Below are 19,630 nucleotides of genomic sequence, written 5' to 3' on the forward strand. Positions count from 1 at the left end.
CGTCCGTTTGTCGACAGGATCTAGATATTCTCGGGATTTTCAACCCACTTAGTACGGCCTTCATATTTGGATTAGCTTTGTATTTCTCTTCTTTAGACGCATCTGCCATCTAAGCATGGCTCGATTAGAATCAGGATGGCCGATTTGTGGCCTTTGTTGGACTGCGAAATCAGCACTTTCGCACATAAAATGTATCGATGTTTTCATGGGAAATTAGAAGTCGCTTTATAGATTGTCTTGAAGTTTGGATTGTGTATGCACATATCTCCGTACGCCCTATCCTCGGAGATGCTATGGCCGTTTTGTGCTTTGTCATACTAGATCGAAACTTGAGAGGGGTATACTTTTGGGAAGGAAAGACTTGAACAGACTGGTTTTTTGGATCAGTCAATTCAAATGCAGTCAGTGGCTATCTTAGTTTCACCAGTTCTCGGTCATATCTGGGTTTTCGAAGAAATTATCAACAGCTTTTAACTTATAGCCTTGATATCTGATAACTGTTTGTACTGGCAGAACACCAAGGGAGTTGAATATTGAAATATGTTAAATATTTCCATCTATGTAAGTATGCATATTTTGTTATCAAAATCAATAGCAAAGTTTTAATGTTCTATAATTGTAGTGATTTTCAAGGTCGTTAATTTTTGTATATGTCCACCAGGGAGCATTGGAATTTGTAATTACATCATATTTCCATTCATATTGGGGTCTGTGCATGTTTTGTTACCAGGTTCAATTGTCAAGTTGTAGCTTACGATATGTTCTACGATTGTGACGAGTTATGAGATCATTGGTTTCTGTATATGTTCGCCAGGGGGCATTGAATATTGAAATTGTCGCAGTGAGCATTTCAGACCACTTAGCAAGTGGGTATGGTGTCTCTGGATCCCTAAATGATTGATAGACTTATTATAAGCAGCCATCTTATACACGTTTGCTTATATCATAATATCATCGATATCATCTAATTCATTATGACTGCAGTTTTGTTGTGCGCGGAAAGATACGTAACAACGCTGCTAGGAGACTCACATTACGTCCTTATTTTCTTCAATCAAATTAACCTTTTGAAATGTGCAAACTTTGCGGAATTTTGTAAGAATAACTGTGAAAGCAATGGAATTCTGGAGTCACATATAATTGAAGTCCAAACCCGGCATGCGTCATTTTTAGGCGCAGTGCTAATGTTACCAAGACGTGATATTTTGTGTCTAGCCCTGATTGTCTTCTTAACCGATATAATTTTTATCTATGGTGCATGCAAATGAATGTCATCTATAAAATCTGGTTCTTCTGAAAAGGTTACGGGTGCTTTGAACGATATTAAGCCGAATGTTGTTATACAAATGGATATATATATATATATATACATACACATCTATAATTTATTGTCGAATGATTTTCTTAGAATTGTAAATCAGAGTTACCTGTTTGATTAAATGATTTTTGAATGAATAAAAATCGTCGTTTGTTTTTTGTTAGTAAGAGACATTCCAACCCAGAAAGATAAAAACGTAGACGCGATTGTCACCTTTCCTGCTTACCCAATGCCAAAATGTTAGCCATGAATTTCAACCTCTCGGTTGTCGATAATTGTTTACTCTTTCACGCGAGGAATCATTAAGTTTTGAATGACATTTACTCAAATCATTTACACAGCAATAGGGGACAAGATTTTTTTTTCATTCCTGATTAAATGAATTGAAAAAAATTATGAATAGGCTTTTACCGAATGTGAGAAGTCCGGATAGCGTACACAAAAAGAGCAAGCGAATTTCTGAATCTAGATTTTAAGCATTCGACATACGTAGATCATGTCAGTTTCGTCTTCAATTCGTCATTTTAATCGATTTTGAGGAATTAAGAATAGGTATTAACTGAATCTAAGAATTCCGGACGGTGTACACGACGATAGGACAAGTGACAATCACGCGTCTAGACAAACTGTCACACTCGTCTTAAATTTGTTATTAAATGAATTTAGAATTATATCAGGAATAGGTTTTAATCGAATCTTAGAAGGTGCGGCATAGTTTTTTTTTGCGTACAGTCGTCACTTGGTGGACGCTCGCTTGCCAGAAGTGAATCCTCGATAGCCACAGCACGCCTCGGACTGTGTTCTTCGGAGGCTCTATAGACCAAGTGTGCAAGGCGGCATTTTGGTCTTCGTCCACGTTTTCCTCATTTTATCTGAGGGATGTTTCAGGACAGTTGGGTAGCATCTCTTTCCTGGGCCTGGTGGTTTGAGCTCAAGGGCTGAGATATCCCCCGAAACGGTTGGATTATGCGGTTCCCAGGGATCCTTTTTTGCCGGGTGCTGGGAAGTGAAACACAGTCGTGGTCTTGTTTCCCCGAGACGTATTGCGAGACTAGTTTTATTTCGTGAAAATAATATGGAACCAAATTTGAAAAAAAGAAAAGATCGAATAAACTAGTGACCCTTTAGTCACACCCTCATTTGCCATTGTAGGGTCCTACTACTTCTTCTAATATAGGAAAGGAAATCACAATATTCTATACGATTGTAGATAATACATAAGTTACTTTTTTGATAGCGCTCGCTATTCCGACAAATTCGACTTTCAAACTCGATATTTCACGTCGTATTGCTAAGACTAAGATCCTGTTTTATTCAAACAATCGAGGCTAAAAATCATTTCCGAAACGCCCTATCCACTTATCGCCGCATGACAAGTAAATATAGTCACATGAAATGATCAGGACAAGTTGATCATAAGGCTGGATTACGTGAATAATAGAGACATCATGAAACCAAATTATGTCTGTCAAATATATTTAGTTAGGAAGAAATGAGAGCACATAAGACAAATTCTACGTGACGTTTAGGTTTGTACGTAGGTATACATTTGGGCAGTATTTCTAACACATTTCACAATTGAATCAATTTCCACATGCACTATATCATATAAAGTAATCTTTATTGATTATCGATATGGGCATGCACGACACACTTCATTTTAATCTCCCTATTTCTCCAAGGCGTCGATGAACATTCAAGTTTGTTTTTTTTTCATAAGTTTGAGGCGACATATTTTAGTAAATGACTTTAGGGAATATAGAGCCTAACCCCATTCGAAGCCCGGCACCGCGCAAATACCTGATAATGAATAAAAGGCAAATCAGTCGAAACGTTGCAGTTTATAGATAATTCAAAATCTTATTTCGTAAATTTCCACTATGAGATTTTCTATCTTACTGCCAGTACGATCAGTGACATCACGAAACTAATCATTATGCACCAATCATCTGCAAAGTTTTTTAAAGAAATGATTAATTCATGTTCGTTAAATAGAGACATTTTTAAAAATGTTTGCTATATATATATCGGCGATTATCTAGCGAACGTCGCTATGAATTTCATACCGACCTAGTAACCGTGGAGACGGAGCGAATAAACAGACGGCGGGAAAATTTATAACGTTAACCGCTCATACAGTGCGGCAGTCACTCCGTCCTCGCAGCATACGACAATCGCCGCAAGACAATCCGTGGGATTCCGCATTATAATCCACAAAAAAAGGAACCAAAACACCGATTCAAAAGATTCATAGAAAATACATGTACAAGCATATAAATAACGCAGACGGTATTTTATCGAACCAGGATTTTAACGGTTTTCGAATGAATAACGAAATGACAATTCGTGAGAGAAGGACGTCGTCGACACTTTTACTCGTTTTTCGTTTGCTTTTCGCTTTATCGAGCGAACAAACCTTCCTATCATTTTAGACAGCCGACCGGGCATTCAGACCGTGCGCGTACGGTCACAATCGCGCGGAGACCTGCAGGCGGTGAATGTGCATAACGAGAGGAGTTTTTACTGAAACGTATATTCGCAAAACAAACGGTAAGCTTAATAGCGGGGTGCCTTTGAATTTCTTAGATTAAGTTTTCATCACTTTTAGAGTATAAACCCAACTTTATTTTCAAATCGGGGAAGAGTTTTCAATAGGTTTATCGCTCAACCGCTTTATCGCTTTTATTCAATTGAGTTGAGAAACAAAAACCGGATCATTCTATGAATCTTTGGAGTAATCATTTGAGTAATCATCTGAGTCATCAAACGATTATACGGAGATGAAATTGAAATCGAAGTATTACTGAATGATCCACAATCAACTGATTAATTTTGCGTCAGTAGTTTATAATACATAATTCGTATATCATGATGGTTAATTTTACAATATGCGCGGTAAACTAGACAACGATATTTGCGTTCGTTCGGAAAGAACATCTGGGCATAAAGTCTATCGCTGCCGTTTCCAGGCGGCAGTAAACAAAGCTTTTGTTTGCTCGGTTTATATAATGTATCGCGCAGGGATCTGACTACTACTAGGGTAACTACCGGAAAAATGCGCTATCACATTAGCGAGAATAACCGTGTATCATAGAAACAGTGCCATATTTACTATAATCTACCGTGTCCGATAATCGGAGATCCTGCATGAATACACAAATTAATAGTTGATGGGATATCGACGAAATCTGATATTTCTATCCGCGTTATCGATAACCTTATTTCCCAGCGCTATAGGATCGTGAGGGCTTGGTATTCGGATATGTTGTTTTTTGACGTACTGAAAAGTGGCCTACGAAATGATCAATCATTTTGGAATGTCAACACAAACGTTAACTTTATATACGCGACGCTATCGATATAAAATCGCATTAATTGATAACAAATATTTGTATTTCAGATAACCTCACTACTACTTCACAGATCGAGTGAAATAGAAAAATCAGTCGGCTACCGTTGCCTTATTTGATCGCCGTGTGTCGGCGGCGGCGAGCTCGCTTTCTGTGTTTCTATTTCGCTTTACCGCGATTGAGGAAGGAAGTCGTTTAAAATAAAGCGAAACGTACATAATGGATGACATGTCACAATTGGCATGGCGACAGTAAAAACTAACTCGATGCGGCTTATACGGCAGATGAAACGACGTGCTACCTGTGATATCTAGGATACCGAAGCTAATCTAGTGCGTATCTAGGCGGAGTATAGCCAAATCTGCATAGATTTTAGATGATTAGGACGCAGTTAATGTCCGGGTGATAAGACGAAAGGCTATACAGGTATATTAATACAGGTATCGATTTTGCTCACTTAAAAACGACGGGTATCGGGTTGTCAAAATGAAACGCCAACCGTTGCAAAAACTCCCCGTTTTGCGGAACGGAAATGACGTCATCACGCCGCCCGTCAATACCCCGACGAGCGACCGTGAATTCGTGTATCCGCCTAGTAGCCAATCACGACGCCTCCGCTCTGACTCTCGCTCCAGCATGGGGACATCGGCGTCGTTCCGCAGCGGTCGAAGCTCCGTATGCGACGATTCGAGCGATCAAGAATCACGCCGACAACCGTCCCGATCGGACTCGAGGGCCAGTCTCGCGACTCGTAAAATATCGATGATCGAAACTTCGCGCTCCCAAGCAACCGTCAAAGCGAAAACGAGCGTTCCGAATTTCGCGTCATTCTCCAAAAAAGTGATGCACATGATGAGCTTCAAACGCCAGCTCGGATTCGGGAAAAGGGATCCGTATGAAAACGACCCGTTCGGTCCCATTCGAGAATTGCCCCGAATGCCGCGATTTAGCGCTACTTTGTCCGCCGAAGCACAGTACGCCATGATGAAAGGCTACGAAGACCTATTGGTCGGTTATTTGAAACAATACTACCCCGAAAACGCGCTCTTTCTCCCGCGCACGAAAACTCCTCCGACCAAAAACATGAAAGTAGTTACCGTAGATATTCTGGACAACGAAAGCGTCCGCGAAATCGAGAAAGAGTCCGAAATTACCGAAACTGGTCGCACCGGGCAGATCGTACCTCACATGGTCCAGAGAGCGAACACCGAACCGGCTCGAAAGCAACTCGTAGTAACCTACCGCTTCCAGAATGCCATGGACATACTGGATGCCGTGAAAAAAGAGAAGGGCTACCATGTCACGTCTCCGAGGCCCTTGAAAAGAGACATCACCCCGGTTATGTATTATAAATCGTGGGCGAATCACTGGGGAGATGAATTTAAATTCATGAGGAATAAATAAAATGGCGACGAAAAACGACCAACGGGCAGCATGTTTGTTCGAATGATCTGCGATACTGTATTAGAAAGCAATTGACGGATCACTTTTACATATGATAAAATTTCCAATCGACTTGGCCAAAATACGATGCGTTGCAAGAAAAGTAATCGTGCTCTGAACGAAAGAACATCGATCAGTTCAGTAATCTTATAACAAAGGGTTTGTGGCATACTGCGTTTTTCTTGGAATTTCAACTGTAATTAGCGTTAACCGAAAAAACTCTAGGAGCTCACGCTGGGGACACTTTCCCCGAACCGCAAATAACTAAAATACCATAAAATTACCTCGCTAGCCGGGTGAAGTGAACGACTTCATTTTAATGTTAAACTGCATGACGTATTGGTTTTCGAGTAAGAAATTTTCTTTTTTTCATTCAGACGATTATACTTTAAAAAAAATCAAACTGCGTCGAGATTTATTTTTGTAGTATTTATTCAGATGGTTCATTTTCCAAACAGGAAACAACACAAGAATACTCATTGACGATGATGAAGGGGGGGGGGTGGTCGATGAATGATGAGCGTATGTATAATTGAATGGTATTTTACGTCTCTTATAAAGCGAATGTATAAAATTGGGAAAACTTTGTTACGGAGCGATACTACATGTTTCAACTACATTTATTCAACAAAAAATGATGTCAAATAATGATTCAAAGTTCTGGAGTATATAATGACTAATTCTACATAATAACTAAGCAATTTTTGCATAATAATACCTTATGTTGCTATCGTATTATGTATATATCATGTTTGCCTCGCTATTTTTCCATTTTAACCAATGGCTCAGTCGTAAGTATATGGAGCGTATATATATGTATGTGACGTTTAATTCATATGTTAGACTTCTATTTTCGACGTACTCGAATCTATATATTTAATAAACAAATTATTCGACAAAAGCATTTCATTTCGCGTAGAAAGTGGAATTTTCTTGCTCGGCGTGTGTGGACGGTATTCAAAGCGTGAAGTGGCCGGGATTTTGCGCTTAAGTGGTCTATAATTAGCGATGAATCGAACGCAATGACAGTCGCTTTCTCGACGATAAGCTCGACAAACAAAATTCATATTTGCCCGGTAAATAAGCGCACAAAACACGCTCAAATTAGCCCGTTTTATAGATTCAAACACTCCAATTTACTACGAATCACATATGGTCAACAGTGCTCTTTTGTCGGTTCGTGGTTGAGTCACAGTGATGAGAAAAACCTCGAAAATATGTGACCGGAATATAAGACATATTCGATGTTCCCGACATCGGTAGCACGTGTCCGCGTAATATGCAAATTCCAGAAAACCTACAATTAGAAAGTAAATCTCTGCGAGTAACGACGTTTCGACTTGATATTATATTTCATTTCCGAAAACGGCTTTTGAAAATGACTCGTATAATTGAGTCGAAATGTCACTACTAAAAAACCTCACGTCATATGCATTAAAAATAATTTTCCTATGGCACGCTGATAAAATTCTATATTCGATATCATAATTTGAATTATATATCATGTTTTGCCAGCAGGGGTTTACGCAGGCGTTCTGGGATATGAGACAAAAATATTTCGGAATTAAGTCTGACATAATCATATTTCGGAACAGGATCGTCAACTTTTTCAATTTGATCGAATTTCATTCGAATTTCTTTTTCCGCGATAATACGCTAGAATCAATTCCTATTTATTTCTAATCGACGGAAATTCCCACTACCTGCTGTCCTTCCTGGGGACATTTCCATTCGAAGTTAAACGTTCACTCAACGCATTCACTCCGAGATAATAACTCGCTATAGAATATTTTACATCGAATAAAAAGATTTTCCGAATTTATTCTGGGACTGATATTGCCCATATATTTCAAGCGGTGTGAAATGGCTTTCATTGGCCGTGTGAATATTTCGTCTCAAGTATGTCGTCCGTCGAAATAGTTCCCACGAAGTGCTGTTATACATTACAACATATTAAGTACATGGAAATATTCTACCCGTCGCGTGCGTGTGGATGGCCATAAAAAGCCACGAGCTAATTAATCTTATATGCCCGACTCACGGGGAACATTAGACCGTTTTCATGTACGTTTTGTTATCAAAATAAAAGGCAACTCGCACATTTTATAGACCGCCATCGCTTTGCCAGGGTTTGATTGCCTCCCGCCGAAGCTCACGCCAAAACAAACCCTGATAGCAAACCTTTCATTGGAAGGTCTGTAGCTCAAGATTTCTCGGGCAGATGTTGCCGCTAAGCGGCCACAATGTATTAAGCCAATCTGATTCATTGTTTTTCACTTGGCAAGACATTTAGACAGGCTCAGCGGCAATCGTCCACCCAAGAAATCTTTGGCAATGTAGCAGACCAATAATGAGTTTGTGGGTTTTGTGTTGGCTGGAGGCAATCACACCCTGAGAAGCTAGGATGATTATAGACGTATAAGTCCTTACATGTACATATGGAAGGACTTATACGTATACGTACATATATGGATTATCTTCCTCGTGATTTTGGTTTAAGTTATATTCGCTACAGAGATTATAGGGTTAGTTTTATTTTTCAAAACTTAAACAGATTTAATTTGAACCCGCCTCTGGCAACGTATTTTCATATCGTAATTGGTCATCGCACAACGGCCATTAAAGTATGCATCAACGAACATCGCTAGCTGAACGCCAATCGCTATATCAAACATTATAAACGATTAGGTCTATTGATAATTGATGCAGAAGGATTTTACTGTACAAAAGTATTTGATAATGTACAATCAGCAATTTCTGCTCAGCTAGTGGTGTTCTAATATTCATCATCAATACAGATCCATATGCTGAAACAGAGAAAGTACTTGAGAGTAACAGAGATACAATTACGATGCTTAATATAACATGTTATCTAAACCGCCACTTGTCACCTAATTACTGGGTCCGCACAGCTTTACGAACTCTTTGTCCGTAAGGGGGCGCCAGTTTTCACCAAAAATCTTCGATACCTCCTCTTGCATGCGTTCGTACGATCGCGAATTCGTTTTCAACCAGTTGTAAAATTCCGGCGACCAGTTCGGCTCTCTCGGCCAGTCCATGCGTTTGATGACGGCGTTCAAACGCACGTAGAACGTCTGCAGTTGCCGGCATTCCCTGGCGATGAGCAGCACCGTGGCCGTCGAGACGCGATCTCTTACGACGAGCGTTTGCAATTTCGAACAGCTTCTGACGAGTAACAGTAACGACGAGTCGGCTCGTTCGTTAAACGAGCGGCCGTTATGAGTTCTGGGCAGACATTTATGGCCGTAGAACTGCAGAGTGTCGCCGTACAAATCAGCGGTGGTTATTACCGACGACGCAGAAATAAGAGTATACGGGGTTTCATAGACGACGGCGTTGACCGGGGCTCCGATTTGGTGCAATATGTCTTCGCGTGACTGTCCGATTACCTGTAGTTTGACTCGCATACGGGAGCAGATCTTTCGAGCTTCGTACCAAGCCTCTGGACTGACGGGAATAAGGGTTTTCGGGGTGTATTGGTCCTGCGTGATGACTAACTCGGGCAGGCCGTTTTGAGATAGCATGATGATTATTTCATCGTTCAAATTGTGCGGGCTTATGGTCAACGTTTGTAACACGTGAAACATGGGTACGTGAAATTGAGGACAGTTATCCTGCGAAGAATTTAGCATTTCCAACGTGACCACAGTATCGGCGCAATTCCTCGTCAAGTCTGCTAATAACACCTGCGCATCGGCGTTGCCTAACAACAACTGGTTCAGTTTGAGGTACTTAATGCCGCGTAGGTTCGCGAGAAACTTCCTAAACTCGGCGAAAATCTGACCACCGGTTCCGTAGACGAACGTGCCCGATTGGCCGCGACTTTCGCACGAGAACGTGAAGTGAAACGCGTCCAGCAAAGGCATCGGGTATTCGTCGAAAAACTCCTGAAACGCGACTAGAACGTGTAGTATTTCGTACAGATTGTAAAAATCTGAAATCGGTGTGAAAACGATACTGCTGAACAAATGTCCAACTCTTCCGAGACATCGTTGTATTCGTTTGTGTTCGAGCTCTCGTGAATAGCCCTTGTACATGGTAAACTTGCGTCGGGTAAAAGACCGATCGGTGATGATCATAGTGCGCCAGACACTTCGCGAGAACACGCTCTCCTGCCACGATTTGCATACCAGTGAACAACTGTATCTATCTTTCATCGGCAACAGAGAAAAAATCTCTTCGAGCAATAGCGATGGCAGGTACTCCCAATCCATTCCTCTTCAATTGCCTACAAGAAGATTATAGTGACAATGCCGAATCGATGTTTCATATTTTTCCGATATATGCTGATGCCATTATTGAATGTAAACGTTCGGGTTATTCTATACAACGGAACATCAATATCGCATGCATCTTGTAGGGCCGGTCCTTACAAAGTCGACCTTGTATAGCCGTCTGAATGTCTTCCACCGAAAGATTAAATTGTTTCGACTTACTTCTCAAAGTTACGTATACATCACTAGGTTCTGGTGGTAAAACCTCCCATTCTGTTGCTGTACGTAGAACATACGCACTTCTTATTGCATATACTTTTCATAGTAACCCATCGCGTTCTGAGGTACTGCATACGGCCCCTATTTATAGTTCCCTGTTTAATCTTGCAGTCTACAGTTGCTGGGAATAGATATCAGTGTAACTGCTTTATTCCGCCAGAGAGCACATAGAGACGACAGTGAAAGGCAAAATGGTTCGACGCGGAAGTTTCATATAGAACTGTTGTTTCTACGATTCGTCCGTATGAAGGACAAAAAGATACAACCGGCCAAAATAGCTTAAACTTTTTCATGAAACTGGACCCTGGGGCCATTCGCATATGGTTTAGATTTATGACCCAGTCTTTGACCAACTTTATTTCTGTAGCCAATCCTACAACTTGAGACCAATCTAAAGATTAAATACCACTTTTTGGCTGTGCAACTAAAAAAATTGGCAATTTGTGGCAACAATGCAGGTTTGATCTTCACTTTTTTCATTCACAGGTTAATTTTGACAAACTTTTGAGCAACTATAGCTAGGTTCGTTAGTAGTTTTGTCACGCTGCGTTTCTAAAAAAAATTAAGTGATAAGATTGAAGGAACATTTTCTCCTGTAAAAGTTCTCATACTTTTTCTTAAGTAAATCAATGATCAATGATATCAATATCAAACACCAGGGTCCTTATTCACTAACGTTACGCAAGTTTGCGTTGCGGCACCATTTGCGACGAAAATCAGTTTGCGTTGCGTGGTATTCACTAAACTCCTCGCAAAAAGTGATTCGCAATTTAACAAGCAAAGGGAACCAGTCTAATTGTAGAACCTCATTGCAGATTGATATATTGCGTCAATATCTTCTTTTACCGCCTCCATAGCTTCTTGCGGTGACCTCATTGAAAACAATTTTTTTTATTTGATTTGATTTAACACCAAAGGAACAATCATCATATCTGAATTAACATAACATTTCAAATATTCATCATCCATAATGGGGAATGGACGTACCTTTCTTGATCGATTTTATGATTTTGGTATTTGAGAATACATAAATATTTAATTCATTCTTAAAGGTCTTTTCTTGATAAGATAATTTTGTATAAGTGATATAACGATGAGGTTTGCCCACACCATAGGGCAAATATATTGGTGAATAGAGTCTTAACTAACAATCAATCCCATGTTGGGCCCTGGAAAAAGTTAGTTGGGTACCGGTCTATAAAACCGTACCTTGAAAAATATCAATCATTTACGTAATCTGACTTTGAAATGCCACGAAAGTATCGTTTAAGTGGAAAATGAGAGTTAAGGGGTGCCCCTTAGTTCAAGCAGATTTGTGGGAAAAATTGATGAATTTGCGAGGAAAATATTTGCGTGGATTTTAGTGAATACGGAGATATTCGCAAATTTGGAGTTACAGGAGGATTTGCGATGAGAAATGGGTTGCGTGGCGTTTGTGAATAAGGTCCCAGCTTGGAGTAATCATTTGTCAAAAGATTACTCTTAGGTCCCAGGTACGTAAGAAGAAGGTCAAGTCCATATGGATTTTTGGTGGCTCAAGTTCAAACCTGATTGAAATATCACGCCTTTCGACTGCGTAAAATGAGGGAAATAGTCGATCGGACGGTGTCGCAATTGTATTTGCGTGACGAGGGACTGAGGACCGTACGCTGGCGCCATCTATCCCTAAGACTTAACGTGGTCATCGTGGATGTTCCGTAGCCGAATTTGTCCGATCATCGCATATAGGCCTATCTGCCTTTGCCCCAGTCCCTGGTTACGTAAATGGCTGTTTTATACCTAGAAATGCTTTCTGGTGGTTAGCGGGCGGTACCTCATTCCAGATGCTCAAGTCTTAGCCAATTTATTTTTTTTCTTATTTTTAAAAGAAATTATGTATGACTAATTATGTAAGTTTTCCATACTATGATCGTCATTCGAAACAAAAACAACCCAAATTTATCAAATTTGAGCTGCTGAAGCTTAAAGTGGTTAAGTTTGAATCATTGGTCTCATTGAAAACACGAAGTTACCTACAGCAGATTTAAAACCAAAAATCGTAGTTAAACCTTCTTGTAGACTTATCAATCACCATAAAAGCGCTATCCTCGAATGCCACAGTAGCGTTTGGTCGTTTGGTAATGTCACTAAGGGAAACAACAATCCTGATCGTTCACGTGGAGAAACGGGATGAAATACGATATGGCATTATTCATGAAGTTTGCTGACGCAGTTTATGATTTAAATAATTATACTGTAAGTGATGGGCATACGAACAAAACCGTTGAATTTGTGACACCTGCAGTTGGCATCGCAATTGCTGTTTTCATCATCTCGATCACGGTTTTCTGTTTTGTCGTTGCAATTTGCATATGCATCAACATGGCCGATTAGAAAGCATATGACAACCCTTAAATTCTGACTCAATTTATAAATGATGAAGGTAATATGGAACAGTTGCTGGGCTGAAGGGCTTATATTTAGTCTGGTAGCGATCGCCTGGTTTGTATCTGGAACCACGGACATGAATAGCAGGGAACTGCAAATGGTATCCGATCATTTGTCGCCAAAAGAATGTCGAAAATTGGCAGAAGCACTGCGCGTTAAATCATGGAGAATAACGAAAAATCTAACCGGGCACTCCATTCATGATGTCCCGTGCTTCGATTTGCTCAAACAATGGGACGAAGGAATTGCGAAAAACGAAACATTCCACGTACTCGCGCAGCGATTACAACAATTAGGTCACACTGAACTCGCGTCAAAACTCTCCAAAACGGTTTATCACGAAAAAGCTTCGACTCTTAAGCGATTATTTAAGAAATTGGAGAACGATGTCCGCGAAGACTCCAATGGGAGTCCTCTTATGGGCGCAGCTCGACCGGATATTAAGGAAACGCCGTCAGATGACGTCAGAGATGAAGCCGACGAGTTCAAGCCAGGTTGGTCGGCGTTAGAGGTCGCTAGTATCGCTCTCTCGTCGGTGTCAATTACGCTGCTTTCGTGTTTAGTTTTATGCGTATGTTGTCAAAGAGACGGACCGAACTGCGGCCGCCGGATTCCTGGATACGAACGTTTACGTCGTAGTTTTTATCAACAGATTATCGGTAAACCGGAACCGCCAGACGAAAACCTGTTTCTGCTATTGTAGGCACAACTGCGCACTTTCTACGTAAAGATATGCTGAGTACAGTAGTGTGCTTGTTCATTATTTGTAAAAAGAGTATGGTCAGTTTGTCCAGTGGGTCGAGGGTCCATGGAGTAGGGAAATTCCGTTTTAAGCTCTGAACTTTGAAACTGTGGTTACAGAAGTATTGGAAGAACAATTTACATTACATCTATTTAGTCTAATCGTATTTAAAGCAATCTTCGCTGTCTCTATTGCATAACAAATTGAACCTGGCTTTTCACGGTTATACAGACTAATCATTTCATGACCGATGGGGTTCATTCGTGACCTCTACACGCAGTTGATACTAAAATCCAAACAAACGACTAAATGAAACACTTAATCGACAACCAGCGTCGATTTTTTGTTTATCAAGATTTATTTTTCATAATATATTTATAATGATTGGTAAAATCTTTTTACACGTCTTTTCATAGGTCATCATATAAAACGTATGCATGTACGTTACACGGGATTCCGTGTCTCATTTTCTATTGTTAATCATATTGAATTATACACGTAATAAACTATACATTTCGAATAGCTCGATTTTTGTCTAAACTCTTCACCCGATCAAACAATAACAGACTATAATATTCCCGTAAGGTATATTTCCTAGATTATCAGTCTATGTACACCCGTTCGACTTATCACTGGTTACGAAGACGAATTTGTCAAGGCACTGGTTCCAGAGACGGTTACTACTCAATGTGATTGTGCTAATAAAGTACTCGGGACTCGTTGACAGAAAATTGACTATGGAGGCAAACTCACAACTGCGGAATTGAATCCCGAAGCCGGTGCCACAGTCGTAAAGTCGACTTAAGAATTGAAATGTTTTCATTTCAAATCTCTCTTGCCCAGAGTCGAAATTTCACCGAACAAACCTAGAGAAAATGAGTCCGGTAGTTTTATATTACAATCACTTGATAGCGCATTCAGATTAGAAACATATTTCATTTTCGATCTCTCCTTAACAAACCGCCGGCATAAAAAAAAAGAAGAAATCACATGTCATATTAATTTTCTCGTTCATTTAAGGCAACACAAAACAACGGATAAAGTAATACAAAACCAACCAACTAGACGGGCACCAAGAACTAACTTTTTTGGCACTTCCGTTCAATACAGATACCGTATGGACAAAATGTGAAAGTTTTGAACCTTGGCTTCACGAAATCGATATTCGTTTCCATGGAAATTGTTCCACCAGGTTCCACGAAAGCGGATATCGATTCCCTGAAGCCAAGATACAAAGCTTTCGAATGGTACCACTTGGTTATATGGTATCTCTGTTGAACGGAAGTTAATTTCTAGACTACTTTTTGTACTTTGGTGCCCGTCTATATCACAGAGATGGTCTCACTGTTTGATTGATTTGAATACGACCATAAAGTATTTCCCGGATCAAAAAACGAATCGTCATATGCCTTAAAACTGAAGGTATAGGAATTACCAACCTTCAATTAAGTACTAAGAATGCGTACAATTATAGAACACCGGTAAACAAGAGCAGTCCTCAGTTGTGTCAGAGAAAGAATTTTAACCCACACTGTCGAACTGGTTATTCAGATAACATAACGGACATTACAGGCATTTTGAAGATACCTCGAAGTTTTTCTACGGGTTGGATATCACCCATCTACTCCGACCGAGCAGTCGAATGGTTCAGTATAGTATGATTGAAATTTGATTCCACAAATCAAGTTTACTTTTCAATCATGGAAGATACAGATGTGAAGATAAAAAGGGCGACTGATATAGGCAAAGTATGGCGGATTTCTTTCTGCGTTAGATATAACACGGACCAAGCCATATTAGGAGTTTCGAGAGTTCGTTTCAGACATTTCATGGACTGGGGACTGGGCCAAAATATCTTTCTTTCCAGATTCTAACAATTATAGTGCATGTGAAACAGGTTACAGTCGATGCCATATTCAAATGATACATAAGAAGTCTTTGAGTCTGCAGTCAGATTAGATTGAAAATGATTCCCTTCATCGGAGCTGTTCCCTACATTAACTAAAGCATTCAAATTCAAAAAACTCTACTACGATTTGGAAGGCAGATTCTGTCACATGCGAGGCACAATCACCGTAATTGTATCAAATTTAGATGCTATTTTTGATAGAATAGATTTCAACTTTGCCGATTCAGCAACATCATTTTGATGATCCTGGGTTTGGGATCATTTAGGCCAGCCATTACAGGTTATTCATATCGCCGATGACCTATAGCCGTGGCTGCTTCAGATGTCATAGAGAAACCACTTAAGTTATAACCTAATAATAATGAAAGACAGTCAATCAACAAAACAAGACACGTTGTTTCAATGCTAATGATAATTCCAAAGAACGATACAGATTAGGATTAGCATTAGGATCATGTTAGGGTCCCAGTTGCACAGTCGTGACCTAAGTCAAAAAGTCTCGACTCTGTGCAACTGGCCCCGGTATTGGTATGCTAGTCCCCCGACCTACGAGGGCCTACGTCCAATGCATTATGACCGCTAATGTTATGCACGATGGGCCTAAACACACCGTTTTAATTGTTTACAGCAAAACATTTCCAACTGACTACTTATATATACATCGGCCGAATCTACCTCGGGCAAGATTCTGGCAACGAGATTTTTTTTCGAAATTTATTAGAAAAACTAAAATCACCACAGCATCATGTGTTACAGAACCAAAAATAGATAATCATATACACTCGATCGACTAGCACAGGGTTGGAAGAAGATGAATGCAACATTTTCAAATTTTCGAAAAAATATCGATAAAAATAAAAACGATAAAATCATCGAAAATGACAACACAATATTGATATGAAGAAAATCCTGTATCAGTCGTATGGTGCATACGTTTACATCTAACATTTACAAATCAAATCACTGTCGCAGAAAAAAAAAACTATACCGCAAACACCACCAAAGCCCGGAAATAAATCATACATAAGTACCGCTTAAATGATCATAATATCTTCAGGTAGAGAACCCAATAGAACAGATTGAATAGAAAAAATGCTAACGGGAACATGAGTCTGGCTAGTTTGTCTATTTTGCTGACGCTGTTGACACCTTTTTTACTATTGCGCATTTTCATGTCCCTGTATTTTGCACTGCCGGTCAGACAGTTGAAAAACCGGGTAAAACAGTTCTCGTTGAAGTTGTAGTCGGTCGTATCGTAGGCAATGGCTACAGGTGCGTCGCCGTTCAGCTTCTGTCCGTTTCCACTAGTCTCGCCGTCTCGCGTGTGGTATTGATTGTAGTAACTAATTGGCTCGTCCTGCAATTCGTAAAGAAAAAACCATGTAATTATTTTCCGAGTGGGAAAAAACTGGCAACAATGCGCCAGAGGCCAGTTTAACAACCCCTAACGAACTAATGGGGAGCGTGTGCGTCTCATCCACAATCACTTCAAATCAACAATTCGAGAACTTATTTTCCAGAAACCGTGTCTGACATTTATACGCGGTTGGCATTTTGCTTGGATCATTAAGGAGAGTGGAGCGCGTGTCGTGTTTTCGGAAATGTGTATTTACTCAACGAAACGTGAGGGCTGATTGGTAGTAACGAAATTACGATGTTTACACACCTCTTCTTCGTCTTCGGGGTCCAGCAACATCAAATGCAGCTCACCGCTGCCGTGTTTAGTGAAATAATGCACTCCAGCGAATTGTATAATTGTGGCTAAAACAAATGCGAAGCACGTCGCTAAATACCAGTCCAGCGCTGTGGAATAAGACACCTTGGGCAGACTTGTCCGGTTGTCGATTCCAAGAAAAGCCATTGTCAGTACAGTCATCACACCTTTAGAAAAAAAGACATTCTTAAATTTGTAAAGTTTACGGTTAGAGGCAATTTACGTCATCTTTTGTTGGCAACGCATTGATATCTATAATTCTAAATTACTAGCAATGCATATTTTCGGAAATAAAGCGTTTTCGATATTCACGTGTGTAGAAGTCGAAAACAGAAAGCTTGAACATATTATTAAAAGTGGAACGTCAGTGGCGAGGAAACATTCTCTTGGTAGACCACGACCTCTTTTAAGTTAACGTGACATCACTGCACAGAGGTATAGGGGAGTAGTTACTTGGAACTGCAGACTCCTTTACCCCCAGTTGATCAGACCTACGAGCAATCATCTCAAGTTGAGATGATTTCCCGTAGATCAGACATAACAATGCGTCCTCTGACCACCAAGCACAAGCAGCTACTCAATGATGGAAGCAATCATAGTTCACTGTCATTTTCACAGTCAATGATGACACCGGTGAAAAATAGCTCGATAGTTTATCAACAAATCTAAGAGTGACCTGAGTAAACCACTGAACTGAAGATCAATATGTGTTTAGAGGCCTATTACCTAAGGCAATTCTATCCGCGGTCGCCTCTCGGTTTATCCAAAAAGCCACCCATGAAAGCACCACCAGTAGACTACACGGGAAGTAGACCTGTATGAGGAAGAATCCCATGTGGCGTTGTAACGTGAACGTTATATGCAGGGACGAGTATGTTGCCTGGAACGTACCTAGCAAAACACGAAAAGAAAGAATTATCAGTGACTGAAAGTTTTCGAAATTTTGGCAGTTTGTAGATTATTCGCAGTATTTTCTCGCTATAACCCGGCTACTAAAAGAATGTTAATCGATTATAATTTTCTGTTTAACATCGTTTCATTAATAGAAACAGTTTCTAAATACTCTGAGCGCAATAGAGACCAGTGGAAAGAGTAATGTATATGCATATCTATAGCGTTTTACCAGATTTCAAAGTAAAGGTTTCGTTGCCAGCCGGGTGACCTATGAGATCAAACTGTGATAATTTCATGTCCGGGCTGATTTTGATCGATTCTTCCGGACCGAATACCCATCTATAAGAAACGTCTCGAGTACTGTATCCATCTTTAAAAAAAGAAAAGAAATAATTAATTCCAACATTCACGATCCCCGAGCTAACAAAGCGAGTTAGTCGGTGGTTAATCAGTCCCCAGCTTTTTTCCTATTTCGATCGAAATCGAAGTAACATTCTCTTGAACAAATCCACGACGAAAGAATACCAAACTGTGGAAGTCAATATTATATCTTTGTAATTGCTCGTTCGATCACGAGGCATGTAATGTCAAATTGGTGTCGAACGCTTTCCATTGCATATTTCGATTGGAGCATTTTGTTGAAATAAACTGATTTTGGCTGCCAAACTGACTCGTTAATCATGCCATCTGATTGACTAGCTGTTTCTCATTCTACATGACACCTTTCGATTCGAACTAAGTGTCATCTGATTCGTTTGGTAAATAACCACAAAACAACAAAAACGTTAAGAAATTCAAAATCATTGACCGAGTCAAACAGCCTAGAATTAGGAAAATCACAGGCCAAATCACGTGATTCGAATATAACATGTCGACTAGTGTCCAAAAAATAAATCTTATGTCTTCGATAAACTTACGTACATCAACTGCACTTCAACTTACGCCCGCAGGAACTATCATGTGATATTGTAGTATTATATATTTTCCAGGTTTTGACAAGAGATATTAGACAATGCCTTTGCCAAATTTTGGCATTTCTCTCGCGTGAAACGTACTCAGACGGTTTCTGGAAATATCTATTTCCACGGTTTCCGTTTCGTATTCCAGTTTTCACATTCCTCGCGTTTTTATGCAGTGCCTTTTTACCCCTATTTTCATGCATCCGGCCCACGCAGCACCTATATATAAGTGTGTCATCTGGGAAAATTGCCTAATCACGCTCTCTAGGTTCCCTCTGCGGAATAATGACCGGCTGACGAAGAACGTCTCATTTTCTCTTTTTTATGTCTAAATGACCGCTAGCATTTGGTATAATCATG

The 19,630-nt window shown here is 40.0% G+C and overlaps 3 protein-coding genes across 3 annotated transcripts in view; 1 reads left to right on the plus strand and 2 right to left on the minus strand.

Annotated features, from left to right (window-relative positions):
* Positions 1-3,435: 3,435 nt before the first annotated feature.
* Positions 3,436-6,999, plus strand: LOC141905651 (uncharacterized). Its single transcript, XM_074794614.1, has 2 exons — positions 3,436-3,868; positions 4,719-6,999. The coding sequence occupies exon 2, from the start codon at positions 5,155-5,157 to the stop codon at positions 6,070-6,072; it is 918 nt and encodes a 305-aa protein (XP_074650715.1). The 5' UTR covers positions 3,436-3,868; positions 4,719-5,154; the 3' UTR covers positions 6,073-6,999.
* A 1,970-nt stretch (positions 7,000-8,969) lies between these two features.
* On the minus strand, positions 8,970-10,663 carry LOC141905649 (uncharacterized). The gene is made up of 2 exons (XM_074794612.1): positions 10,569-10,663; positions 8,970-10,360 (listed from the first exon to the last, which is right to left on the minus strand). The coding sequence occupies exon 2, from the start codon at positions 10,344-10,346 to the stop codon at positions 9,003-9,005; it is 1,344 nt and encodes a 447-aa protein (XP_074650713.1). The 5' UTR covers positions 10,347-10,360; positions 10,569-10,663; the 3' UTR covers positions 8,970-9,002.
* A 6,075-nt stretch (positions 10,664-16,738) lies between these two features.
* The window catches only part of LOC141905650 (gamma-aminobutyric acid receptor subunit alpha-2-like), a 33,027-nt gene continuing 30,135 nt past the window's right edge, over positions 16,739-19,630 (minus strand). Inside the window, exons 7-10 of the mRNA XM_074794613.1 lie at positions 18,541-18,681; positions 18,144-18,308; positions 17,370-17,584; positions 16,739-17,060 (exon numbers count right to left, since the gene is read on the minus strand). Coding sequence (XP_074650714.1) covers positions 16,746-17,060; positions 17,370-17,584; positions 18,144-18,308; positions 18,541-18,681 — 836 coding nt within the window. The 3' untranslated portion in view covers positions 16,739-16,745. The remainder of the gene's footprint in view (positions 17,061-17,369; positions 17,585-18,143; positions 18,309-18,540; positions 18,682-19,630) is intronic.

This window comes from Tubulanus polymorphus, chromosome 5, assembly GCF_964204645.1.
Source record: "Tubulanus polymorphus chromosome 5, tnTubPoly1.2, whole genome shotgun sequence".
NCBI classification, from domain to species: Eukaryota; Metazoa; Nemertea; class Palaeonemertea; order Tubulaniformes; family Tubulanidae; genus Tubulanus; species Tubulanus polymorphus.

Coding starts and splice junctions, on each gene's coding strand:
- LOC141905651 (XM_074794614.1), top strand. CDS start 5,155: ATGAAACGCCAACCGTTGCAAAAACTCCCCGTTTTGCGGAACGGAAAT.
- LOC141905649 (XM_074794612.1), bottom strand. CDS start 10,346: ATGGATTGGGAGTACCTGCCATCGCTATTGCTCGAAGAGATTTTTTCT.